General features: G+C 42.9%; 1 protein-coding gene across 1 annotated transcript in view; it reads right to left on the reverse strand.

The window, feature by feature from the left end:
* Window positions 1–21,449, reverse strand: part of CNTNAP1 (contactin associated protein 1) — a 347,724-nt gene that overhangs the window by 194,249 nt on the left and 132,026 nt on the right. Inside the window, exons 3-4 of the mRNA XM_086924095.1 lie at window positions 7,330–7,526; window positions 3,213–3,360 (exon numbers count right to left, since the gene is read on the reverse strand). Of these exons, the coding sequence (XP_086780221.1) occupies window positions 3,213–3,360; window positions 7,330–7,526 (345 nt within the window). The remainder of the gene's footprint in view (window positions 1–3,212; window positions 3,361–7,329; window positions 7,527–21,449) is intronic.

The raw sequence follows: 21,449 nt of genomic DNA on the forward strand, positions 1-21,449 counted from the left end.
TAAGGAATCAAGGTCAGCCTGTGATGTTCTAGCCGCTGTTAGAATGTTACACGTAACATGATTACAAACTTTAACTGTTGAACACTATAGGTAGATGGGCTGCTACACTTTGTTGGGCTTGATTCTATATCTACATGATATGAGAATGTTCGCCCTTTCTTTCCTTTTTTCCTTTTTTGTTCCCCCTTTTTTTCTCAATGAGCCATGTATTCAGGGGATTCATGCTGTAGCTGTGATACCACCCGATAGCGGCTGCACGAGCCAATCACGTCAGTGATCCGCTATCGTCAAGTTTACTACAATTCCCATATTCCCTCCGTTAGCGCACTAAATGTCAAGGATCCACTCTCCATGACGCAGTTCTTGCTGTATCACCAGCTGTAGGGCGTTCCTTAGTTGCACACGGAAGTTAAATGTCGGCTTCCCAAAATGTCCGGTGACTGGGGACAGGGCCACGTGTGGGACCGCTTGATCTCCTCAAAGAGGTATGATCTTACATTTCCTCCTACTTGGTTATGGCACTTAGGAGACACCATAGTTTAGCTGGGTGTTGCTGTTGTGGTTTGCTGTCTTTTGCACATTCGGCATTCCGATTGGACGGACTCCGCTATGCTCCAAGTCTGAGTTAAACTTTATGCAGCCGCATAGGTTACAAATACGCTATTTCCAGCCACTATGGCTGCACACTTTGGTTGTAATTACGTTTTGAGTGTGTTAGATGTAATTTTTGTCCCGTGTTTTCTTCTTGGCATAATAAGCACATTTAGTCAAAGTGACAGTAAAAGGCAGGTTTTAGTGGTAAGAGCCACACCTGCCTTTTAAAATAGAGCTGAGTGCTTACCCTTATTACCAAAAGAGACACCTTTATTTACTTGCTGTTTCTAGTTTGAATGGCACAGCAGGCCTTCTATCCTCTTATTTTTTACTCCTTCTTTTGTGATCGTCACATGCTAAATAAACTGTATACCCTGTATCGATTCTCTAGACTATAATATTTGTTGTATTTTATCACCACCATAATATCTCCCTTTAGGAACTAGATGCCACCTTGAGTGTGTTACACTGAGGTTACCGGTATCTACGCATTCACCCGACGATTCGGGTAGGTGTTTCACATTATGCTACCATTGAAGTAGATATTTATGTGCACTGTAATTAGAATTATGCATACTAGGGGTTGTGTGTTTTGTTGTTGTTGAAATACACTCATTTTGTTTCTCTTTCCAGGGATTTTGCTGACCAGTATACTCCACGACTGAGTGATATAACTCTCCACCTACTGGTTTTGTATATACACTTTACCACTGTTTTAAAGTTATACATGTGGTTATTGACACTTCACTTTTCACTTTTCTTTTTGGTCCTGATGAAGGCCGCTGCATCCCTACGGGGAGCATCAGGCTGAAACATGTCAACCTTTCCATCATTTTGACAGATTGAATTCCCCTCTGTCATAGCTACTCTTTTTTTAATCCTAGCCTATAAGTGTACTATTAAATTTGTCCAGCATATCCTATAGCTTGTTTTAGTCACTTTCACTTTTTCACTACCCACTCCCCACCCCCTGCTCATCTAGAGGTTTAGTACACCTCATTATCTCTACTAAAACATGCCTGAGCTCCTCCCTCTCAGAGAGGGAGTTGTAGCCCGCACTACAACTAGGTTTGTTGTGTGAGGGGAATCGTCCTAAGAAAGGGATATCCCACTACTTTACTTCTATACTAGACCCAGGTGCCTCCTGTTGTGTTTTCTAAAATATGTATTGTGCCAGTTAAAATGACAGTTTAAAAATGCACACACAGGCTTCAATGGCAGGGCTACTTAAGTGGGTGGAACAATACGGGCTGCAGGCTGCAGGCCCATTAATAGCATTTCATTTACAGGCCCCCGGTACATGTAGTACAACTTTACTAGGGACTTACAAGTAAATTAAATACCCCAATTGGGTGTAAACTAATTCTACCATGTTTAAAGGAAAGAGCACAAGCACTTTAGCACTGGTTAGCAGTGGTAAAGTGCACATAGTCCTAAGGCCAACAAAAACAAATTCCGCAAAAATAGGAGGGGTGAAGGCAAAAAGTTTGGGGGGAGACCACTCTAAGGCTGACAGGTCTAGCAGTGCCTATTTATGAAAGCAGCCCTTTCTGCTAAAAGCGTGAGCACAGGATCTATGAAAACCATGTAACGAGACTAGTGTCCGGTACTGCCATCCTGTTGCACTTCAGCTCTAATATAACACAGTCTTTACTTTAGTGCCGAACTGTGACTCAGAGTCATACAACATTCATTCTTAAGGTAGAAGATGAGCAGTGCTGCATGTGAAAACTAGTGAAAGCTGTCCTCTGTGTGTGTTTTTTGACTGATTAAAAATTCAGCCTGGGTAAAATTCCTTGAATGGTAAATATGCAAAATTCCCCAAGAATTATGAAAATGTGCGCATTATCATTCAAAACTTTGGCTTCAGCATTTTGGGCTATTGTTTTTAGAACAAAATGTATCCTCACACCTGTTTTGACACTTGGATGCATTGTGCACTGATAAAAGGGCGCAAAATAATGTATGAAGTGAACAACAGCCATTCATGTTCGGTTCATTCACATTCTTCCCAGCCTCCTGCTATAAGAGTTGCATGAATAAAGTCTTACATACACATTATAGCGTTATGTCATAATCTCAGGACTTTTGGCGTACCAATCGCAATGCGAAATGCAAGAAATTACACCAGATTATAACAACATAACATAAATGTTGCATAGGCCTAATAAAAATACAGTAGAATCATTAAGCGCACTCAACTACAATCAAGCACCTAGTGTATCAGAAGCATTGCATACCGTGTTCTGAAAACACTATACCAAACTCGGGGCCATATTATCAAGAAAGGAAGATACATTATCGCCGCTTTTATCGGCATGAACCTGCCGCTAAAGCGGCGATAATGGGCTTGATAATATGCCCGTGTGAATTCCCATAGAAGCCAGGTTAATAGCAGAACCTGGGCTTCTATGGGAATTCACAAGGGCATATTATCAAGCCCATTATTGCCGCTTTAGCGGCAGTTTCCTGCCGATAAAAGCGGCGATAATGTATCGCCCTTTCTTGATAATATGGTCCTAGGTTCATTCTGTCTTCATGTTCTTTAAATCCGATCAGAAGAACTGATGAACAGATACATTAAATACATGGAAGATAAACTGTCAGCACAAACTTACGATGGGTGCAACCAAAAAGACCAACTCGAAGCCCAATCTTCCCTCTTGGATTCCATGCTACAGGAATGATTCGGATATACCGGGCCATGATGGGGTAGTAGAGGTCATGACGGACCACTCCAGAATTGTTTACGTTTCCAAAAAATGTCTGGAATATAAAATAGATAAATACAAAAGATATGAAAACATTTTATGAAAGTGAATGATCCATGACTTAAGACTGATGTCTTTGAAATTAGTGGGGTTTCTCCATTTCTTCAATTAATAGCCATGTGAGCTCCCTCTAAAAATATTGAATAGCTTGCTCCACAGTGAGCCCCCAGCATATTCGGCAGAATCAACTGAGGAGACCCGATCAATAAATTAAATGTTGACCATAAACAGTTTTAGCCAATTTCTCCTATTGATTAGCCAGTGAAAGTGGTGGCCAGAATCATAAAGACTGGAATTTAAGCTTGGGCTGCTATGCACATGATAATACCTGAAAGCCAATATGATTTTATACCTAATTTTGGTACCATAGACAATGTTTTAACTTACATTTTGTATCCGGCAAACATGCAGTTGCCATCAGAGGTTCAATAGGTCGAAACTCCGGTCCATCTTAGGTATTATGGGAGTAGAACCGACTATTAATGACTTTTCACATTGTCTCCATTGTAATTTAACAGCTAAAGTAAGATTCAGTGACATGGAAATTGCTCCAAAGGTTTTGACTTGGTATGGGGTGCTCGTGAAGCATGTTTATCGGTCCTTCTTTTGCATGTGCACTATACCAGTCAATTAGTGGACCATCTTAGGGAAGCCAATAGGTACCCCAGGCTTGGTTCCTGGTTTATACCTGCACTTTTATATAATGACCACGATGTTTTAAAGTCTCGTACTGCTAATGGCCTGAAGAATCTTACACAACACTATAATGAAATTGGCCCTACAGAACTGTTTGTGACTCCTATCTTTAAAAAATGTTGGTAAAAAAAGCCTTTCTGGCTAGGTGGGTGGTGGTACTAGAGGCAAATGAATTAATGAAGCTCTATATAAATCTTGTGCCTAACACCTAAGATTGCAAACTTTTATCTAGGTTTAGAACAGTTGCTGCTCACCAACATTCTCAAATGGGCTGGCTTATGATGATCTAACAACCTTGTGATTGTGTGTGTGTTCAAAATATGATGCACTGTATATATATATTCTTTTGTGATATCTACAAAGTAGTTAGTATTAAATACATTTTTCCTCCTTTGCATCAAGAAAGATTGTTAATTGCAGAGTTAGGTTTTTAGCTAAAGTTAATGCGATCTGTATTTACCTGTTACGTCATCTGCATTTTAATTTAATCTGGCTGTTAGGATTAGATCTCTGTTCTTTGGTGTAGACATGTTTTAGTTATGGTCTTAAAGCTGAATATTATTTCATTAGATAGAAAAAAGATATGCTGCTTGCTGCACGGACCTGGCCCTCGCTGCAGGATCACTCCGAAACCTTTTGCCCTCTCCCCTCCTATTTCACTGAAGTTGTTTTTGGTGGCCTTGTGACTCACGTGCTACTTGTTTTATAGAGCTGCCTGGTTGATAGCAAATCAACAGATCCCAGTAAGCATGCTGAGGAGGCAGACATCTGGGTCAGTACAAGGGTATGCAAGAAGACATCTGGGGGGAACTACAAAAAGTGTGGTCAGGGTTCCCACCAGAAGAAGGTGGGGGAAGACGGCAGGCATTCTCAAAGAGGAAGGGGGTCCCATAGGGACCCCCTCCCATTTATGAAAGGTTACCACTACGTTTAACTAGTTGGTAAAAAATGTATGTTTTGCAACCATAATTCGGTCGCAAAATATTCATACATAGTACAGCTATTCGGTATTTGGAAGGGACACCGTAAGCAAGCCCCTTCTGAATACCAAATCGGTAAACCAAATTGGGATCCGGTAACAAGTTACTAAATCGCAATTTGGCATTTGTACATTTGAAAAAGCACTTTTGCTGTCAGAAACGGCCCGATCTGGCCTTTCCCGACAGCAAAAACCTTTTGTACATATGATCCAAAGTACCTTAAATCCTGGTTGGTTGCGACCAACTTAGGCCTGTTGAACAAAACACCTTAAATCCTGGTTGACTATACATTACAGGCTCTGGGTACATGCAGTACTACTTTACTAGGGGTTTTATTAAATATGCCAATTAGGTGTAAGCCAATTTCACAATGTTCAAAGTAGAGGCAAACAGGCACATACATCAAAGGATTTTGCGATCGCAAATGGTGCGAATCACAAAAATCGGCCGTTTGCGATCGCAAATTCTGCTTTTGGAATGCAAGAAGGGTGAAGGCCCTCGCAATTTGAGAATTCGCAAATATTTGCGAATTCTCAAATTGCGATTGCATTTAAGGAATCGCATTTTGCGATTCCTTAAATGCAATACATGAAACTTAAAAAAATTGCGAATTCGCAATTAGGGGGAGCAAATTACCATGAGGTTGAACCTCATGGTAATTTCCGAAAACTTTGAAAAATGCTTTTCATATTGTGCACCCACATGCCCTACGGGCATGTGTGTTCACAACATATGTGCACAGATTGATTTCAGGGGTGCAACAGGGTGTTCTTTAGACACCCCGGCACCCTTGAAATTGCATTCTCAATTAGCGATTCGCTAATTGCGAATCGCAAATTGAGAATGTCTTCCCATTCATTGGGAGGTATTCCTTAATTGTGATTCGCAATTTGCGAGTCGCAATTAAGGAATTTTAAGAAATCACACATTTGTCAGCAATTTCTTCATGCATAGGCTTTTGCGATTTCTTAATTGCGATTCCTTAAAAATCACAAATAAGAAATCGAAAAAGCCAACAATGATGCATGTGCCTGATAGTCTTGTGTCAAGGATGTGTCATCCAGCTGGTAATCGGGGCTGCAATGTGAGGTCCTGCGTCGGGGACGCGGTGGTTAGGAGGAGCTGTATATATTCAATAAGAGGTCCTGTGTCAATACATCACACAGCATCAGTTCTGAGGAGCTGCAATGCAAAATCCTTCCTTGAGGATGCATTGTGCAGTGGCAGTTTTGAATAGCTGCGAGGTCCTGCTCCGAGAAGGCATTGTGCAGCAGTAGTGATGCAAGACTCTGATGCAATGTATAGCATTGTTCAGTTCGGCTTGGGCCACAGTTAGCCTGGCAGAGCACCTTCAGCCCACTTCCAAGGGTCCAGGACTGGGTGGAACCATTTGGAGGGCAGGACGCACAGCAGAAAGCATCCAAGTGTTGGGTTCAAGGTTGTTGGAGCCTTTTCTGTCATGGAGGATGTGATCAGGATGCCGTCCAACTAGCCCTTGGAATAATTCTGGTGGCGGTCCTGAATTCAAGATTCCGGTCCTGTCCTTCTCACTCAGGCAGCAGGGCAGCAGACGATCTTACGAGTCTTTCACAGGTCCAGAAATGTACTGAAGAGTTGGGCCTGAGTGTCCAATATTTATGCTGGGCGCCTACCTTAAAACAGTATATGCTTCAAGAGTCCTCCCCCTATAGAGGTGTCTGGAATTTCCTGCCTCCCTGCTCTCGCCTCCGCTTGTCTGGAGCATAATAGACTGGTTTGAAAACATTTGTGAGTGCGCTGAGACAGAGTCTTTCTTTTTAATTCACAGGCCCTGAGTACATTTAGTATCACTTTACTAGGGTCTTAAATTAAATGTGCCAATTGGGTGTACGCAAATTTCACCATGTTTAAAGGAGAGAGCACATACAATTCTCTTACTCTCTTACTCTTGGTGCAGTATTTGTGTGTGATACTGTAAAGCACAAAATTGGGTTATAATTACCACTGCCCTTTTTAGGGACTGTTGGTAGCACAGACACCACATCAACTATGTATTGAGTGGGGTTGTGTAGGACTACAATACATATCCTCTCAAATTGAAGCGTTGGTGCACTGAACTAAGTTCAGGCATCCATGGGTGGGAAATCAAACTTTGTAGAGATAAGTCAGAGTCTTAGTTTATGTAACACAACTTTACAATATGGGAGAGAAAAAAAGCTTTGCACACAGATATTATTAGTCCACATGTCAGATTACCCATGCACGCACATACACACTGCAAAATGAATTGACAAGAATGAGAAACATACCCAATTGCTTCCTTGCTGAAAGTATGGCTTCCATCCGGATATCCGGTCCCCATACAGAAGAATGTACTTGGTGACCCAGTCGTAATAAGTGTTGTATGTGCCCTGCGTCGCAATGGCTCGGATCTTGCATCGCTGCTTCAGGTCAATCTGTAGCCAGGGTTGTTTATCACCTGGTGCCGGAGACCAGCCGCTGAGACCTTAATAAAGAGGAAAGATATTTGGCACTAACTTCCCTGCCCATTGATTTTTTTGAACTCATGCCCTCCCCCAGCCTCTTTCAATAACCATACTCTACATTCAAACCCATACAATAATTAGGAAATATTTTGAAACCTGGGCTAAGCCTCCTGTCAAGAGTGCTTGATTTCTGCTCTACCATCACAACAGTGTTTCTTTTCCACAATCTTTTAATTACTGTGGAATATAAGTCCGGTGTTAGTCATCATCTATGTGTAAATGTTAGTTAGCCAAAAATGATCTGAGAACAGGTGGCATGGAACAGTTAGCGATCCTGATGTTTTTTGACAAGTCAGTCTCTTCTTGAGGCTGGGCCAAAGCCAGTCACACCTAGCCTTGACTCACTTTGATGCAGACCAACTAGGAAATCTTGTAACTTACAGATGAACAAAACTGCCAGCAAAGTCAGTGTCTCATTTAAATTATTAGTTTCCTTAACAACTTCATTCCCTCAGCCTAGAGTTAGTTATGTAGTTTCAACTCCTACATACTCCTCCTGTGGCCTCAAACATTGCACCTACTTAATGTATGAGGTCGTGTCAGACCGGTGTAAGCACTGTGTCATCCTGCCACAGGTCAAGGTTAAGTGCTTCCCATATCAATAAGGGAGACTCTTATAAAGATTGCTACTTATTGAACGGGTACCCTAATGGGATCCATGGTAGGAATGTGTTACATGTTTAAATGTACTTTTTCTTTTATTTCATTGTTCCTTTGAATCTCCTTGTATATTTTCAAATGTGGGTTTGCCTTACAGTTAGTCATTGCTTCAGTTGGAATGGTTCTGTGACTCATTCTGACTTGGATCTTAAGACAAGCAGTACTGTGCCCTGTTCATTAAAAAGCTTCAACTTATCCTGATTCTGGATTTATTTAAATAAGAGGATTTCACAGAAACCCAACAGAAGAGATCTTAGTTGAAGGAGTTGTGGTAACTGTGGAATGCTCCTCCATTTACTATGGTTCTGTCCCAAACGTCAGAGGTATTTGTCAGAAGATCTGAATTAGAACAATCGTATATGTGGGGTCTGATAGTTAAAATTCCCAGCATATGATATTTTGGGTGTGGCAGAACTTCTTTCCTATCCCCTGAATTCAAAATATAGCAGACAGATCCCTCTCTTGGGTAGGGAGGATGTACCAATGTATAGAACCGGGTTATATTGAGTTTGAGACTTGTTTCAGATGGAAACGCTCTTGCTAGGGATAGCAGGTAGGGGAGACAGCTTTGACTGTCTCTGGAAGTCATCTCTAAGCATTATGTTTACATAATTCCTCGAGTTTACATGCCCTAAATATTTGTGAGTCCTCCATATTACCCCAATGATACATTGGAGTCCCCTTGGCCAGGATTAGCATTGAACGGCATTTTGATTCTATCACGGACTAATTGCCATTGCCACATTTGGAGTTGGAGGGTGGCGGTTCTGTGATGAAAGGTTGGGAGGTGGGAGGTGGGAGGGTTAGGGTTTGAGCTTATTGTTTCTTGTCAATTGTTTTCTGTTTTCTCGTCTTACCTGATATTCTCTGAACAACGCCGGGGTAATATTATTCTGCATATTGTTGCTGCAGCATTGCTATTACCAGTTAGAGTTCTCTGCTGGTCGAGTGATGTAGGGTGTATGTGTATTAAACTTCAATAAAAACAAGTTACCCTACAAAACATCAAATCTATGTTAAATTAACTTACATCACATTTAATAATGTTTTTGACTATTTTCAAAATAAATTCTTTTCCAAATTAATTGCCATGACATAGCAATTCCCAAGACTCATATATTCAATTAAAAGCATATTTTATCTCCTGATAGTAAGACAATGCTAGGACCTACAGTCTGTCCGGAGGCTGGGGAGCTAGTAGATGCTTCTCAGGCAACACTGAATCGCCGAATTCTGGAGCTGCACAGATACCTGGTAACATGGAAGAGGGGGAAGCTGTGGTCTCTAGCTTGGCTGCTTTTGAAGGGGGAGAGGGCGGGAGAGAGTATATAAATGATAAAGAAAGCAGAAGCACTGCCAACCAGCCCGAAACCTCTAAAGTTAAAGCTACAGGGGAGGGAGAAGAGCTGCTTGAGGACTCTTCTAAAATCCCACAACAAAATACTAAATGCCCCCCTGAGACTTTGAGGAGATCAGGTCGACAGGCAGCAAAGCATAGTAAGGAACATAGGGGGGGTGTGAAGGAGATTGATCTATAGGCAACAGATTGCTTTTACTCCCTTTTGGATGGCACCTGCGCTGTAGACGATTCTTTATCATTGTCAGACACAAGTGAGAGCTGAAGCCTGCTGGATAGTAGTGGGATGTACTCTGCTGCAACCCTGTGTAAAGCTAATAGGAAAACAAGGTGCTTCGACAAAGCTGCAGGGAAAAGAAAAGATCTAAATTGGAACTATTCTCCAGCTAGTCAGCTTGTGGGGGGTGCTGGGGTAAAAGCACCAGATTCAGAGGCCAGCGCCATCTCAACACTGGATGTTATTCTACAGTCTTTCATGTCGCACTGGGAAGAAACAAGATAGGATAGTCGTCGCTCTCAGGCCGCTATCCGCAAGGTGCAAGGCACAGTCCGCAAAGTCGCTAAAGTATGCAGTAATATCAGCGAACACCTGACAGAGTTGAAAACTAGAACTAGATCCCTTGAGGTAGACGTTGTGGGAGCCCAGGCCCAATTTGAATCACATGAGCCCTCCTGAGTCATGGCAGCCCGCACCCCCTGGTCACTATATACCTGGTACCACAGATGGGGGTGGGTTGGCTCTCAGCAACCGCTTTTCATCACTCTCAGGGCTAGAGGACACAGACTGACTACCTGCACCACCATTAGCACACCCAGTAGAAGAACCCAGTCACATTTCTGACTCAATGGAAACATGCAGACTACTGAGTTGGAATGTGGCGTGTGTTAGAACAAAAAGGGCCGATGAGGCTTGGCTTGCTTTTATTTCTTTGTATGATATTGTAGCCCTCAAGGAATCTTGGGACACATCACCTAGTTTCAGTCTAGATGGGTTCTCGAGTTTTGTGGTGCCTGCTGCCCCTAGTGCTGCGGGCAGAGCCAAAGGTGGTCTCATTTTGCTTTTCTCATTAAAACTCAAGGGGGCACTTAAAGTAATTAACCAACCTTCGCCACACCTTCTGCTAGTGGAAAGGGTGATCTCCTCAACCCAGAAAACTATTTTTATACATTTTTACAACGCAGGAACCCAGGATAATAGTAACGATAACCTTGCTATCCTGGACCAATTGTTGGCAGAGGTCAGTCAAGACACACATATTAATATCGAATTCGTCCTTATGGGCGATTTTAACATTCATCCATGCACTTTGTCATGTGGTACAATTGATTATTTGGGACTGAATGGCCCAGACATTACGCATTTCAAGCATTCTAAAGGGGGAGAGGCATTAGAGGAGTTATTGGCTAATTCCAATTTGATGGAACCTGCCTGTAGCTCAGACGAACCGAGGCTCAACACTTTTAAAGGGTCGGATCCAGGTTCCATTATTGATTACATATTTGTGTCACCGGCTATTTTACATAGTGTTGCTTCATATAGCACCCTAATATCCCCTTTTAGTGATCACAATCCTGTCCTATTGGAAGTTTACTGGGGTGATTCCATGGGCTCTATGCCGCCCCCGTCAATCCAAGGGCGGGAACCCTAAAAGTGGTGGACCAGGGTAGACGGCTCAAGTGGGCCAATGTGGTGCCCGTTGACTTCTACGATGCATTGTTTCCTAAAATAGAAAGTGCTGTGGCAATTTGCCAACATTTTAGTGCAGAAAAATGTGAAATCCTGGGGGCCTATGAGGAAATATGCTTACAGATCTCAAACCAGCTGTCAGTAAGATTGTGCAAGAGTGGTAACAAACAACATCGCTGGTTTGATTCCAAATGTTCTAAAACACACAGTGCTCTCCTAGCAGCCTTAAACCGTAACCCTAGAAACAGGGAAGTTGTATCTACCCTAAGGAGGGAATATAAGCAGGCCATCAGAGAGCGCAAGAAAGCCATAAAGCAAGAGGCTTGGGTGAAGCTACTCTCAGCCGATGTTATGCGGGATAGTAGTCAATTCTGGAAAGTGATCAACCAGCCCCTGATTTCTGGCCAGGAAAACATGCCTATGGATTGTGTTATCCCCGACGACAGGTGGCTTGCCCATTTTAAAACAGTATATGGAGACTCATCGCCTGGGATACAGGGCCCCCAAGTTATAACCTCAGAGTATGCCCCGCTAGTTTTGACTCCCGACGAGGTCGAGATAGCTATTTTGGAAACCTCGAAAAACATAGCCCCAGGCCCAGATGGGGTCCCCGCAGACTTTTACCGGCACTCCCCGAAGCTATGGGCAGGAGTGCTATCTAAAGTTTTCACAGCCTCCAATGGTAATGTCATCCCTATTTCCTGGGCCACCTCAGTTATAGTACCAATTTTTAGAAAAAGGACAGAGGGAGGACCCAGGGTGTTACAGACCTATATCCCTCCTAGATTCTGCCATTAAAATTTTGGGCAGAGTCCTTCTGACGAAACTAAGGGATAGTGTGGAAAGTAGTGGGGGCATAGCCAATGCCCAATATGGGTTCAGAGAGAAGAGAGGTACGGTCGAGCAGTGTTCAAATTTACATCTTTTGCTTGCTAAATATACTGTAGCCAAGGAGGGGTCTTTATTTTTGGCCTTTATGGACCTCTCCTCGGCCTTCGACCTGGTAAATAGAACTAAATTATGGGACATCCTCCTGAAAATGGCTATAGACGGGGCCCTGGTAAACTTCATGGCATCACTACACCAGGAATTGTTTGCCAAGATCAGAGTCACCACGGAAGGTAGATGCACGACCTCCTTTAGGTCCATGCGATGGGTGCGCCAGGGTTGCATCCTGGCCCCCCTACTCTTCACACTGTACATTAATGGCCTAAGTAGCTATCTGGAGGCGGTACAGGGTGATCTTCCGCGTATTGGAGAGGCTAAAATACCTGCCCTCCTGTACGCGGATGACGCAGTACTCATAGCCCGTACTGGTGTCGGACTGCAACGGCTGTTGGATGCTTTCGGGGTCTTCATGGATCAACTCGATTTAAAAATAAATGCCAACAAATCCCATACCATGGTAGTAGGCCTCCATTGCAGAAAGGGAAAAAGGATGATTTTTAAATGTAAGGAGGAGGTGGTCTCAAGAGTGCCCGTTTTTCCCTACTTAGGAGTACTCTTTGATGAGAGAGGCTCATGGAGACCACAGGTTAGAGCCAGAGGTCTAGCCGTGGCAAGATCAACTGCTTCACTTATGGGGTTTTCTAAAAGGCTGGGGGCTAGGCCGATGCAGGCAATGTTAAAGATCTATAACTCCAAATGCGTAGCAATTGCAAAATATGGTTCTCCTTTATGGGGTTATATAAAAGACGACACCATCCAGAAGGTGGAAAATAGGTTTTTATGATCGCTGCTGTCGGTCCCTCAGTCTACCCCAACCTTTTCGACACATGTGGAGCTGGGGTTGAACTTTGTTTCCGATAGGTTAAGGCTAGCCCCAATAATCTTCTGGCTAAGGACCTGGTTGAACAGCGAATTATCCCTGAACCACTCTATTATGGCTGACGTCATGTCCTTAGATCATTCCAATAGGGTGCCCTGGCTGGAATACATAAAAAGATCTTTAGTGGAGATGGGTCGCCCGGAACTTTTCTATTCACCCTCTTGTATTAGGAGGGAGGACATTGGCATGATTAAAAAACATTACATGGAGGGGGCCAGATTGGCACGGGAGGAAAGGGAATTGAAGAAGCCAACTGTTAGATCTCATTATTTGCTTCTACATTCCCCCTCAATGGAACCATATCTTGCCATTGTCACCAAACCATTTCATAGGTTCCTGTTGACTAAGTTCCGTTTTAATTTAATCCACTACCAGTTGGGTAGTTACCCTAAATGCGCGAAACCGGAGGCAGCCCCATTTTGTAAATAGATCTGTACAAAACACAATGCACTTTACTATGTTCTGCAGGTTTTTCACTGTGGAAAGGGCTAAATTTTTGCTACCTATTTTAAGAAAGGAAGGCTTTACCCAGGTAAGGCCTGCTTTAATTTATCTTCAGCTCCTATGCAGTACTTATGTTATATTTAGCGTTGCTAATTTCTTGGTAGCCGCAACAATAACGAAATCTCGCATAACAAGAACATGACTATATTAATATTTGAACTGTTTACATTTCTTGAAAAGAAATTTTTTTAATCAATTGTATCTTTTTATAATCTTTGCTGCTAAATTGTTTTACTATGTGTCATCCTGTATTTGGAATGTATGTACATTTTAACTTTTATACCTTTTATGATTTTAACAATCGAATAAAGTGTACTTGACTGACTGACTGAATCACATGAGCCCAGACTGGTAGACATTCAATTGAAGCTAGAGGATCAGGAAAACCGGCAGCGCCGGAACAACCTGTGGTTTCTAGGTATTCCTGAGAGTAAGAAGGGCGCAGATATGCGTCTCTACATGGTAGAGCTACTTAGAAGGGCTTTTCCCAATCTGGAAGGTTGGAATTGGACACAGGAGATTCAACGTGCCCATCGGGTCCCCCCTATCTTGAAGAAACCAGCTGGGTGTGATGTGAAGCCTAGGGCCGTACTAGTCTATTTTGGGAACTAACTACTCAGGCATAATATCATCGAAAAGGCCAGACATGAAAACAAGCGCAAAGTGGATGATAGTGCCTTTTCTGTCCGACCTGACTTCTGTCATGTAACTGCCGAAAGGTGCTGGAGACTACGGCAGCTGATGAATCAATTCCAGGCAAAGGGCGCGCAGGCTTACCCGATGCATCCAGCAAAGTTGAAAGTAATAACGGGCGACCGGGTTCACTTCTTTATGTCAGAGATGAAAGCAAAGAAAGCTCAGGAGGAACTCAGGGGATAGGAGAGCTAGTAGCTTGAACCAAGTATCTTCCCAGAATGGGGGAATCTAGCTCTGACCAGTGATAGAATGGGTGTTTGAGGATAGGGGAATGTATGGGACTTGTGGGTATGTGCTCACTTCTTTCGCTTCCCTCCACTCGCTCATTAACACAATAATTATGATATAGGAGGGCTGTCTAGCTGTTTGGATATAGTTTAAATTAGGCTCATTTAGTGGGGTCTCACTGGTCTTGATGTTATGTAGCTTCATCACTCAAACAGACCAAGGGTCTGGAAGCCTCCATGGGTGGGAGGGGGTGGGGGATGGGTGGGAGGGGGTGGGGGATGGGTGGGAGGGGCAGGATGGGGTGGAGCGTAAGAGGGGAGGCTGGGGTGGGCAAGAGGGGCATGGATTCAGAACAAAATAGGAACAAAACAGAAAGAGGAATCAGAAAGGAAAAAGACCAAGGGGCAGATTTACAAGCCCCTTGCGCAACTTTTGCATCACTTTTAACATAGGAAAAGTGACGCAAAAGTGGGGCAAGGGGTTTGTAAATCTGCCCCTAAGAAAGGAATACTAGAGTAGCATGGTTTAGATGGATGGTTTCCTTATATAGGTATAGCTAAATTGAGGATCTAATCAGTGAACGTGGGGGGACTGAAGGATAAAAATAAGAGAAAAAAGTATGTGAGATACTAAAAGCTATTAACCCCTTTAGCGCGCCGCAAACTCTGCGCTAGTGCAGAACGTTCTATTGCGAGGGTGGGGCTGCAACGTTCTGCGGATTTGCGCAGCACTACCGAGGTAGTGCACGCAACGTCCGCTGAACGTGGCCAGCACTGAAGGGGTTAACCCCGGCATAATCTATCTACAAGAAACGCACATTCTATGGTGCAATAAGGATGTTCTTCGGATAAGGGGTTATGAACTGGCAATATGCTCTACTCAGAACCCCATGATCAGAGGGGTAGCCATACATATCAAGCTGGAACAGTGAAGCGTATAATGGCTGACAAATGGGGGTGCTAGGCAATAATCTCATTAACCAATGGCTTGACATAGGGACAGTATATGGGTTAATTCAGGATGATCCCAAAATCAGGGAAGATCTGGAAATAAAAGTCAAAGTCAAAGAATCTTATATAGAGCACAACTCACTGTTAGGTATCAGGGCGCTTGAAGAAGATTCCACTACCTGGGTCCAATCTCACTTCATTTAGAGAACAGCCATGTCTTTAATTCTCTGCAAAAGCGCAAGTTATCTGAGATAAACTAGAGATGGGACAGAAGCTTATTCCAAAGGTGGGGGGCAAGATGTGAAAAGGAACGTCCTCCATTTTGCACAGTGCAAACTCGCAGAGAGTTAAGGAGAAGTTTAGAGCTGGACCTCAGGGTTCTAACGGGCTGGTATTTTTTCAGTTTCTTTTCTAAATAACTGGGGCCAGTGCCATAGATGCTTCTATGTGTTAGGCACAAGATTTTATAATGCCCTCTCTTCCTAATTGGGAGCCAATGAAGGAGTTTTAAATTGGGACAGCACGGCGATCTCGGAGGTAGGTCGAAAATTAATCTGGCCGCAGTATTCTGCAGAATCTGCAATTTGGAGAAAAGGTCTTCATTTATGGAGGTCAGTAAGGCATTTCCATAGTCCATGTGACTTACAATTAGGCCCTGCACCAGTGACCTCCGGGTTTCAATTGGTAGCCATTTGAAGATTTTTCATAGCTTCCGGAAGATGCCATAGCAGATGCCCAATACACGGTTGGCATGGGCTTTCATGGAAAGCTTAATTTCAATAGTAATTCTAAGGTGCAGACAATTTGTTTTGGAGATGGACAAGGACCGAGTGTCTGAGGCCACCAGCTGCTTGACCCATGATCTTCAGCCCTGCCGAACAGAATGATCTCGGTTTTGCAATTGTTTAACTGTAGTTTGTTTTGGCCCATCCAGCTGTCAATGTGGGTCATACCGTTTTTAAACCGGATCATTGTATCTGTAGGGTCAGAGCCAAAGGTGATCACTAGCTGGGTATCGTCTGCATACGATACTGCCTTTAACCCGTAAGACCTGATTATCTTGGCCAATTGGGTGACATAAAGGTTAAAGAGCATGGGGCTCAAAATAGACCCTTGGGGAACTCCAAAGCATACTGGTCTGCTGCATGCAGCAGGCGAACCTAGATGCACAGTGGTAAAACGTTCCTTTAGATTATTATTAAACCAGTCCAAGGCCTTCCCTCGAACCCCCATCTCCCAGAGCCGCTGTTACAAAATGTCATGGGAGATGGTATCAAAAGCGGCAAACAGGTCTAAAAGAACCAGCATAGCTGATTCTTTTTTATACAAGGCCAGCCTGATGTTGTCTACCATTTCGGCTACCGCCGTTTCGGTGCTATGCGCCGCTCGAAACCCTGATTGAGAAGAATCAAGGAGCTTATGGCTTTCTAGGTGACTAGTTAGTTGTTTGTTTACCAGGGCTTCGAGAGCTTTCCCGAAATAGGGCACCAGCGAATTGGGGTGGTAGTTGCCTGGTTCGCTGGCATTTAGGGTAGGCTTCTTTAGAATGGGACTGACTGGCGCTACCTTCCAGCTTCCTGGTACAGCTGCTTGATCCAGAGACATGTTAAACATTTCTGTTAATCTCATTGTCAAACAAGGTGCTAATTTCCTGAAGATACATGCCGGGAGGGGATCAGCAGGAGAGGCAGATTTGATCTTGACAATAACTTCTGATACCTGGTCACAAGTTACTGGTTAGAAATTAGTCAGCAGAAGTACCAGTGAATGGCTCTTCAAAGCTGAATGCATATGGATGTTATTTTCTTGGGGAAAGTATCTTTAGATAGCTTTTACTTTGTCATCAAAAAAGAAAGATATTTTGTCGACCCAATCTTGTGTAGGGACAACGGAGGGTTGGTTGGCTTTGGGGGATGTAAACTCTTTCAAAATTTTGTATAGCTCTTTGCTGGAGTTGGCAGCATTCTGAATCCTCCCTGTTAAATACAGCTTTTTGGCCTGTTTGATATTGTTTAAATATGAGCGGTGGCTTTCTTTATATTTAGTTCAATCAATGGCTGTTTTTGTTTTTCTCCAGAGACGTTCAGCCACCCTATTGGACAGTTTCTCGACTTTTAATGCTGCGGTGAACCAAGGAGATGGTTTACTTTTAATCTTAACCCTCGACATAGGCGCTAATGTATTCAGGGTGGATGATATAGCCTGTTCGAAAGCCATAGTTGCTTCTTCTATATTGTCGTATCAGGTGGGGATTCGATATTGAAATGGATGGAGAAAGAAGCAAGAGTAACTTTTCGCCAGGGTCTGATGACGGCACTATTTTTATCACGGATGACTATAGGATCACCCATAAGGAAACTAAAATGTATCAAGTAATGGTGCGATCAAAGAAGCTGTAGGGGTTGTCCAACTACAAACTTAGTAGAGTTTGTAAACAAGAGGTCCAGAGTGTGACCGGCCTAATGGGTAGGACCAACTATCAATTGCTCCATCCCTAATGTCTGCAATGATGTTATCAGTTGGTCAGTGTCTAGGTCTAGTGATGGGTCAACATGATAGTTACAATCTGCAATGAGAATGAAGTTGTTTGCACCCAGGACATGGGGCTCAATGAGTTCTACTAACCAGTTTACAAAGTTGGTTATGTGTCCTGGGGGTCTGTAGACTAAGGCTCCTGTTCATATTTTGTATGACTGCATCGTAAGTTTAAAAATTAGGATTTCTGCTTTATCTGAGTTCAAGGAGTCTACAGTAGTAACTTCTAATTTGACGGTCATGGCAAATGCTATTCCCCCTCCTCTCCCGGTTGCTCTATCCAACATGGTAATCTTATATGGTGATGGAAAGGCAGTAGCTATATCAGGAAATGCCTGATCATGAAGCCACGTTTCAGTTATGAAACAGACATCTGGTTTCTCCTGGTCTAGAAGAGTTCATAGTTCCAGAGCGTGTTTGGGGATAGACCAGGCATCTAGGTAGATAGCCTTCAGTTGTTTAGAACCGACGGCTGGAGCCCTTTCCCTTATGGAGCTGGGGTAAGATACTACGGGTGAGTTCTTCACTGGGGGGAGAGGAGACTCCTTATTACATGGTATATACATGGATTCTTCAGTGTGGGGGGACTTATTTAAAGATATAAGCTCTGCGCTTGAATAATGTATAATAGACATGAATAAGATAAAAAGTTCATTGTCTGTTACCCTAAGGTAAAAACAACAGGGGACCTGGCAGGTGCAGACGGGCGCAGACGGGCTTGCCTTTGGTGTGCTGCCGGCACGCCACTACACACGTCTACGCCCCTAGCTGTGTTTTAATAGTTGCATCAAACATTACAAAAAACTAAAAATACATCACAAACAACATTAGAACAAACATTACAATCAAAAAATGAGAAAAATAGGAAAAACCAATCAAGGGGGAATTATAAGCAAGTGAATGGCTCTTAAACAAATCAATACTGGACCAGCCGGTCCTAGTATCGTAGAGACAACATTTTATTCCACCCTATGAAAGTCTTTGTGATGTATTCTTAGTTTTTTGTAATGTTTGATGCAAGAAATTTTCTTTTTGTACTGTGTAAAGAATCTGTTTTTTATGTATGTACAAAGTATATATAGGTGTGTAAATATTTAATGTATTGTTGTTTTCTGTCATATAGCTTGTCATAACTTGAAAAAGATAATAAACATTGACACTAAGTAGGATGTCGAGGGGGATCACAATAAATTGATATTTTCCCTCCTAATAAGCTTGTAGAGATTTTGTGGTTCAGGCAATTTGTGTTATATATTCTATAAAGGGTCTAGCCCCCACCACGTGTTTATGGACCTATCCTCTTTTGTTCTTAGTATAAAGTTTATTCAAAGGTCATAGCTAATTGGCTACAGAGGACCATAGTTGCACTGGTTTCAACAGGACAACATGGTTTTGTACCGGGCAGGGGGAACGCAGACCTCATCAGGTGGTTCATCTCATTACTGGACGTAGCAGACGCAGAAGGGAATGATATGGCTGTGATCCTCCTAGACACTGAAAACCGGGATTCGGCGGCTTTTGACCGGGGATGGGGGGGAGTTTTATCGTAGAGGGGGTTGGGTCTACGACTTGAAACTGCTATCCGGGCAATGTAGTAGAAGCCATATCCACAACTACAAGGGATGGGAAATACATTGGGGAAAATAGATGTGGCTAGAGGGGCGAGGTAGGGATGCCCATGCTCCCCAATTCTCTTTGCTCTGTACATAGATCCTTTTATTAATCAGATCTTATACCACCCTGCAATTAAACCTGTAACAGCCAAAGGGTATGATACCAAGGTCCTGGCATATGCGGACGATATTGTAGTAATCACCACAGAAGGCAATCAGCGATGTCGGAAGTATGGCAGAGGAATTCTGGAGGAAATCTGGGTATTTCCTGAATAAAAGGAAGACACAAATAATCTGTTCACGACAATGTAACACCCAAGACAATCGCAAAGCTGAATCTACCACGTGTCTGGGGATTAACATAACCTCTAGAATGGTAGTATGGATGTGATATGCGCAATTAATATCAACTCGGTACTTGATAAAATAAGCATAGAAGTGAGAAACTTAGATAAACTGCAGGTAACAATAATAGGGAGGACTAATGTATTAAAAATGAACATTTTCCCTAAATTGCTATATATATTTTGCTCAATCCCCTCGAACTTGCAGATACAACTATAAACAAAAGGAATGCTATGTTTTCTAATTTTATTTGGAGCTACCAAAAAATACGATGAGCACTGAAAGTATGAAGCTTCCCCAGAAAGAGGGGGTTGGGCTGTCCCGAATTTTCTGTTTTACTACTGGGCAGGTGCATTACAATGATGGGCACCCTGCTTCTACCAGACAATTTGAGTTTTGCTGATCTAGATTTACCCCTATATCATATATCTATTGGAGAAGAGGCGGAGAGGCTTTTTCATAGACAACTAAAGCCTAGTTATTATAAAAAGACACGCTTTAAGTGCATAAAAGCAGCCTGGAAGATCTAGAGAAAGGTCAGCAGATTGATGAAAATCTCAAGATATAATAGGTATACACCTATATGGCACTCCTTGATTCTCCCGGCTGCACTGTAGGGTGTAATGGGCACAAATTGGGAACAGGCTGGAATTGATAGGATAGAAAATGTATAAAATAATACAGAGACTATCTCATTTGCAGGGTTAGTACTAAGATAACCCTGGATCAACAGGAGAATACGATTTGAATACATACAGATCAGGGAATGTCTCATGCGACTTTCTATTGGGTCCCTTAATCCAGCAAAAATACCAGTCCTGGAAATAGTAAGATGAGGGGATAGCAGGATCAGTGACATTTATCAAGCCCTAATAGAGACCCTCCCCCATGATTTGGAAAAAACTGAGGCAAAATGATCAGCAAAGCTGGTGAATGGGGATGCTGACCTGGATATGTCAATTGAAATCTGGTTAAAGATCTTCCTATCAGCTAATTTAAAGGCCCAGCACTACAAAACCATCTTCAACCTATACTATACACCTGTGATGCTTTATGACTGGGGGAGGAGGGAGAATGAGATTTGCCCAAGGTGCCAAACAGGTCCTGCTGATAGCATACATATGTTTTATTCATGCAGTAAACTTGCATCTCTGAAATACGGCATATAGAACTTTTGACAGCAAGCAATTAATAAGCTAATTACTATTAGCTCAGCTCTGATGTTACTAGGATATGACTGCATGGGTTAATCTAGTTATAACCCAGAGAGATTTTATATTTATAACAGTAGCTATGGCTCAACTACTGATTACTACTGCATGGAAAGACACGGATCCCCCCACATATCAGCTCTGGCTTCACCGCCTGTTAAGCATCTGTATGGAAGAAACCACACTATACAAGAGTAAAGGTCTACGGGCCAGGGAGAAGGTTGGGAACATATGGGAACCCTTGACAGTATGACTCAATAGCAGGGCAG

The sequence above is a fragment of the Lissotriton vulgaris genome, chromosome 5, assembly GCF_964263255.1.
Source record: "Lissotriton vulgaris chromosome 5, aLisVul1.2, whole genome shotgun sequence".
NCBI lineage: Eukaryota > Metazoa > Chordata > Amphibia > Caudata > Salamandridae > Lissotriton > Lissotriton vulgaris.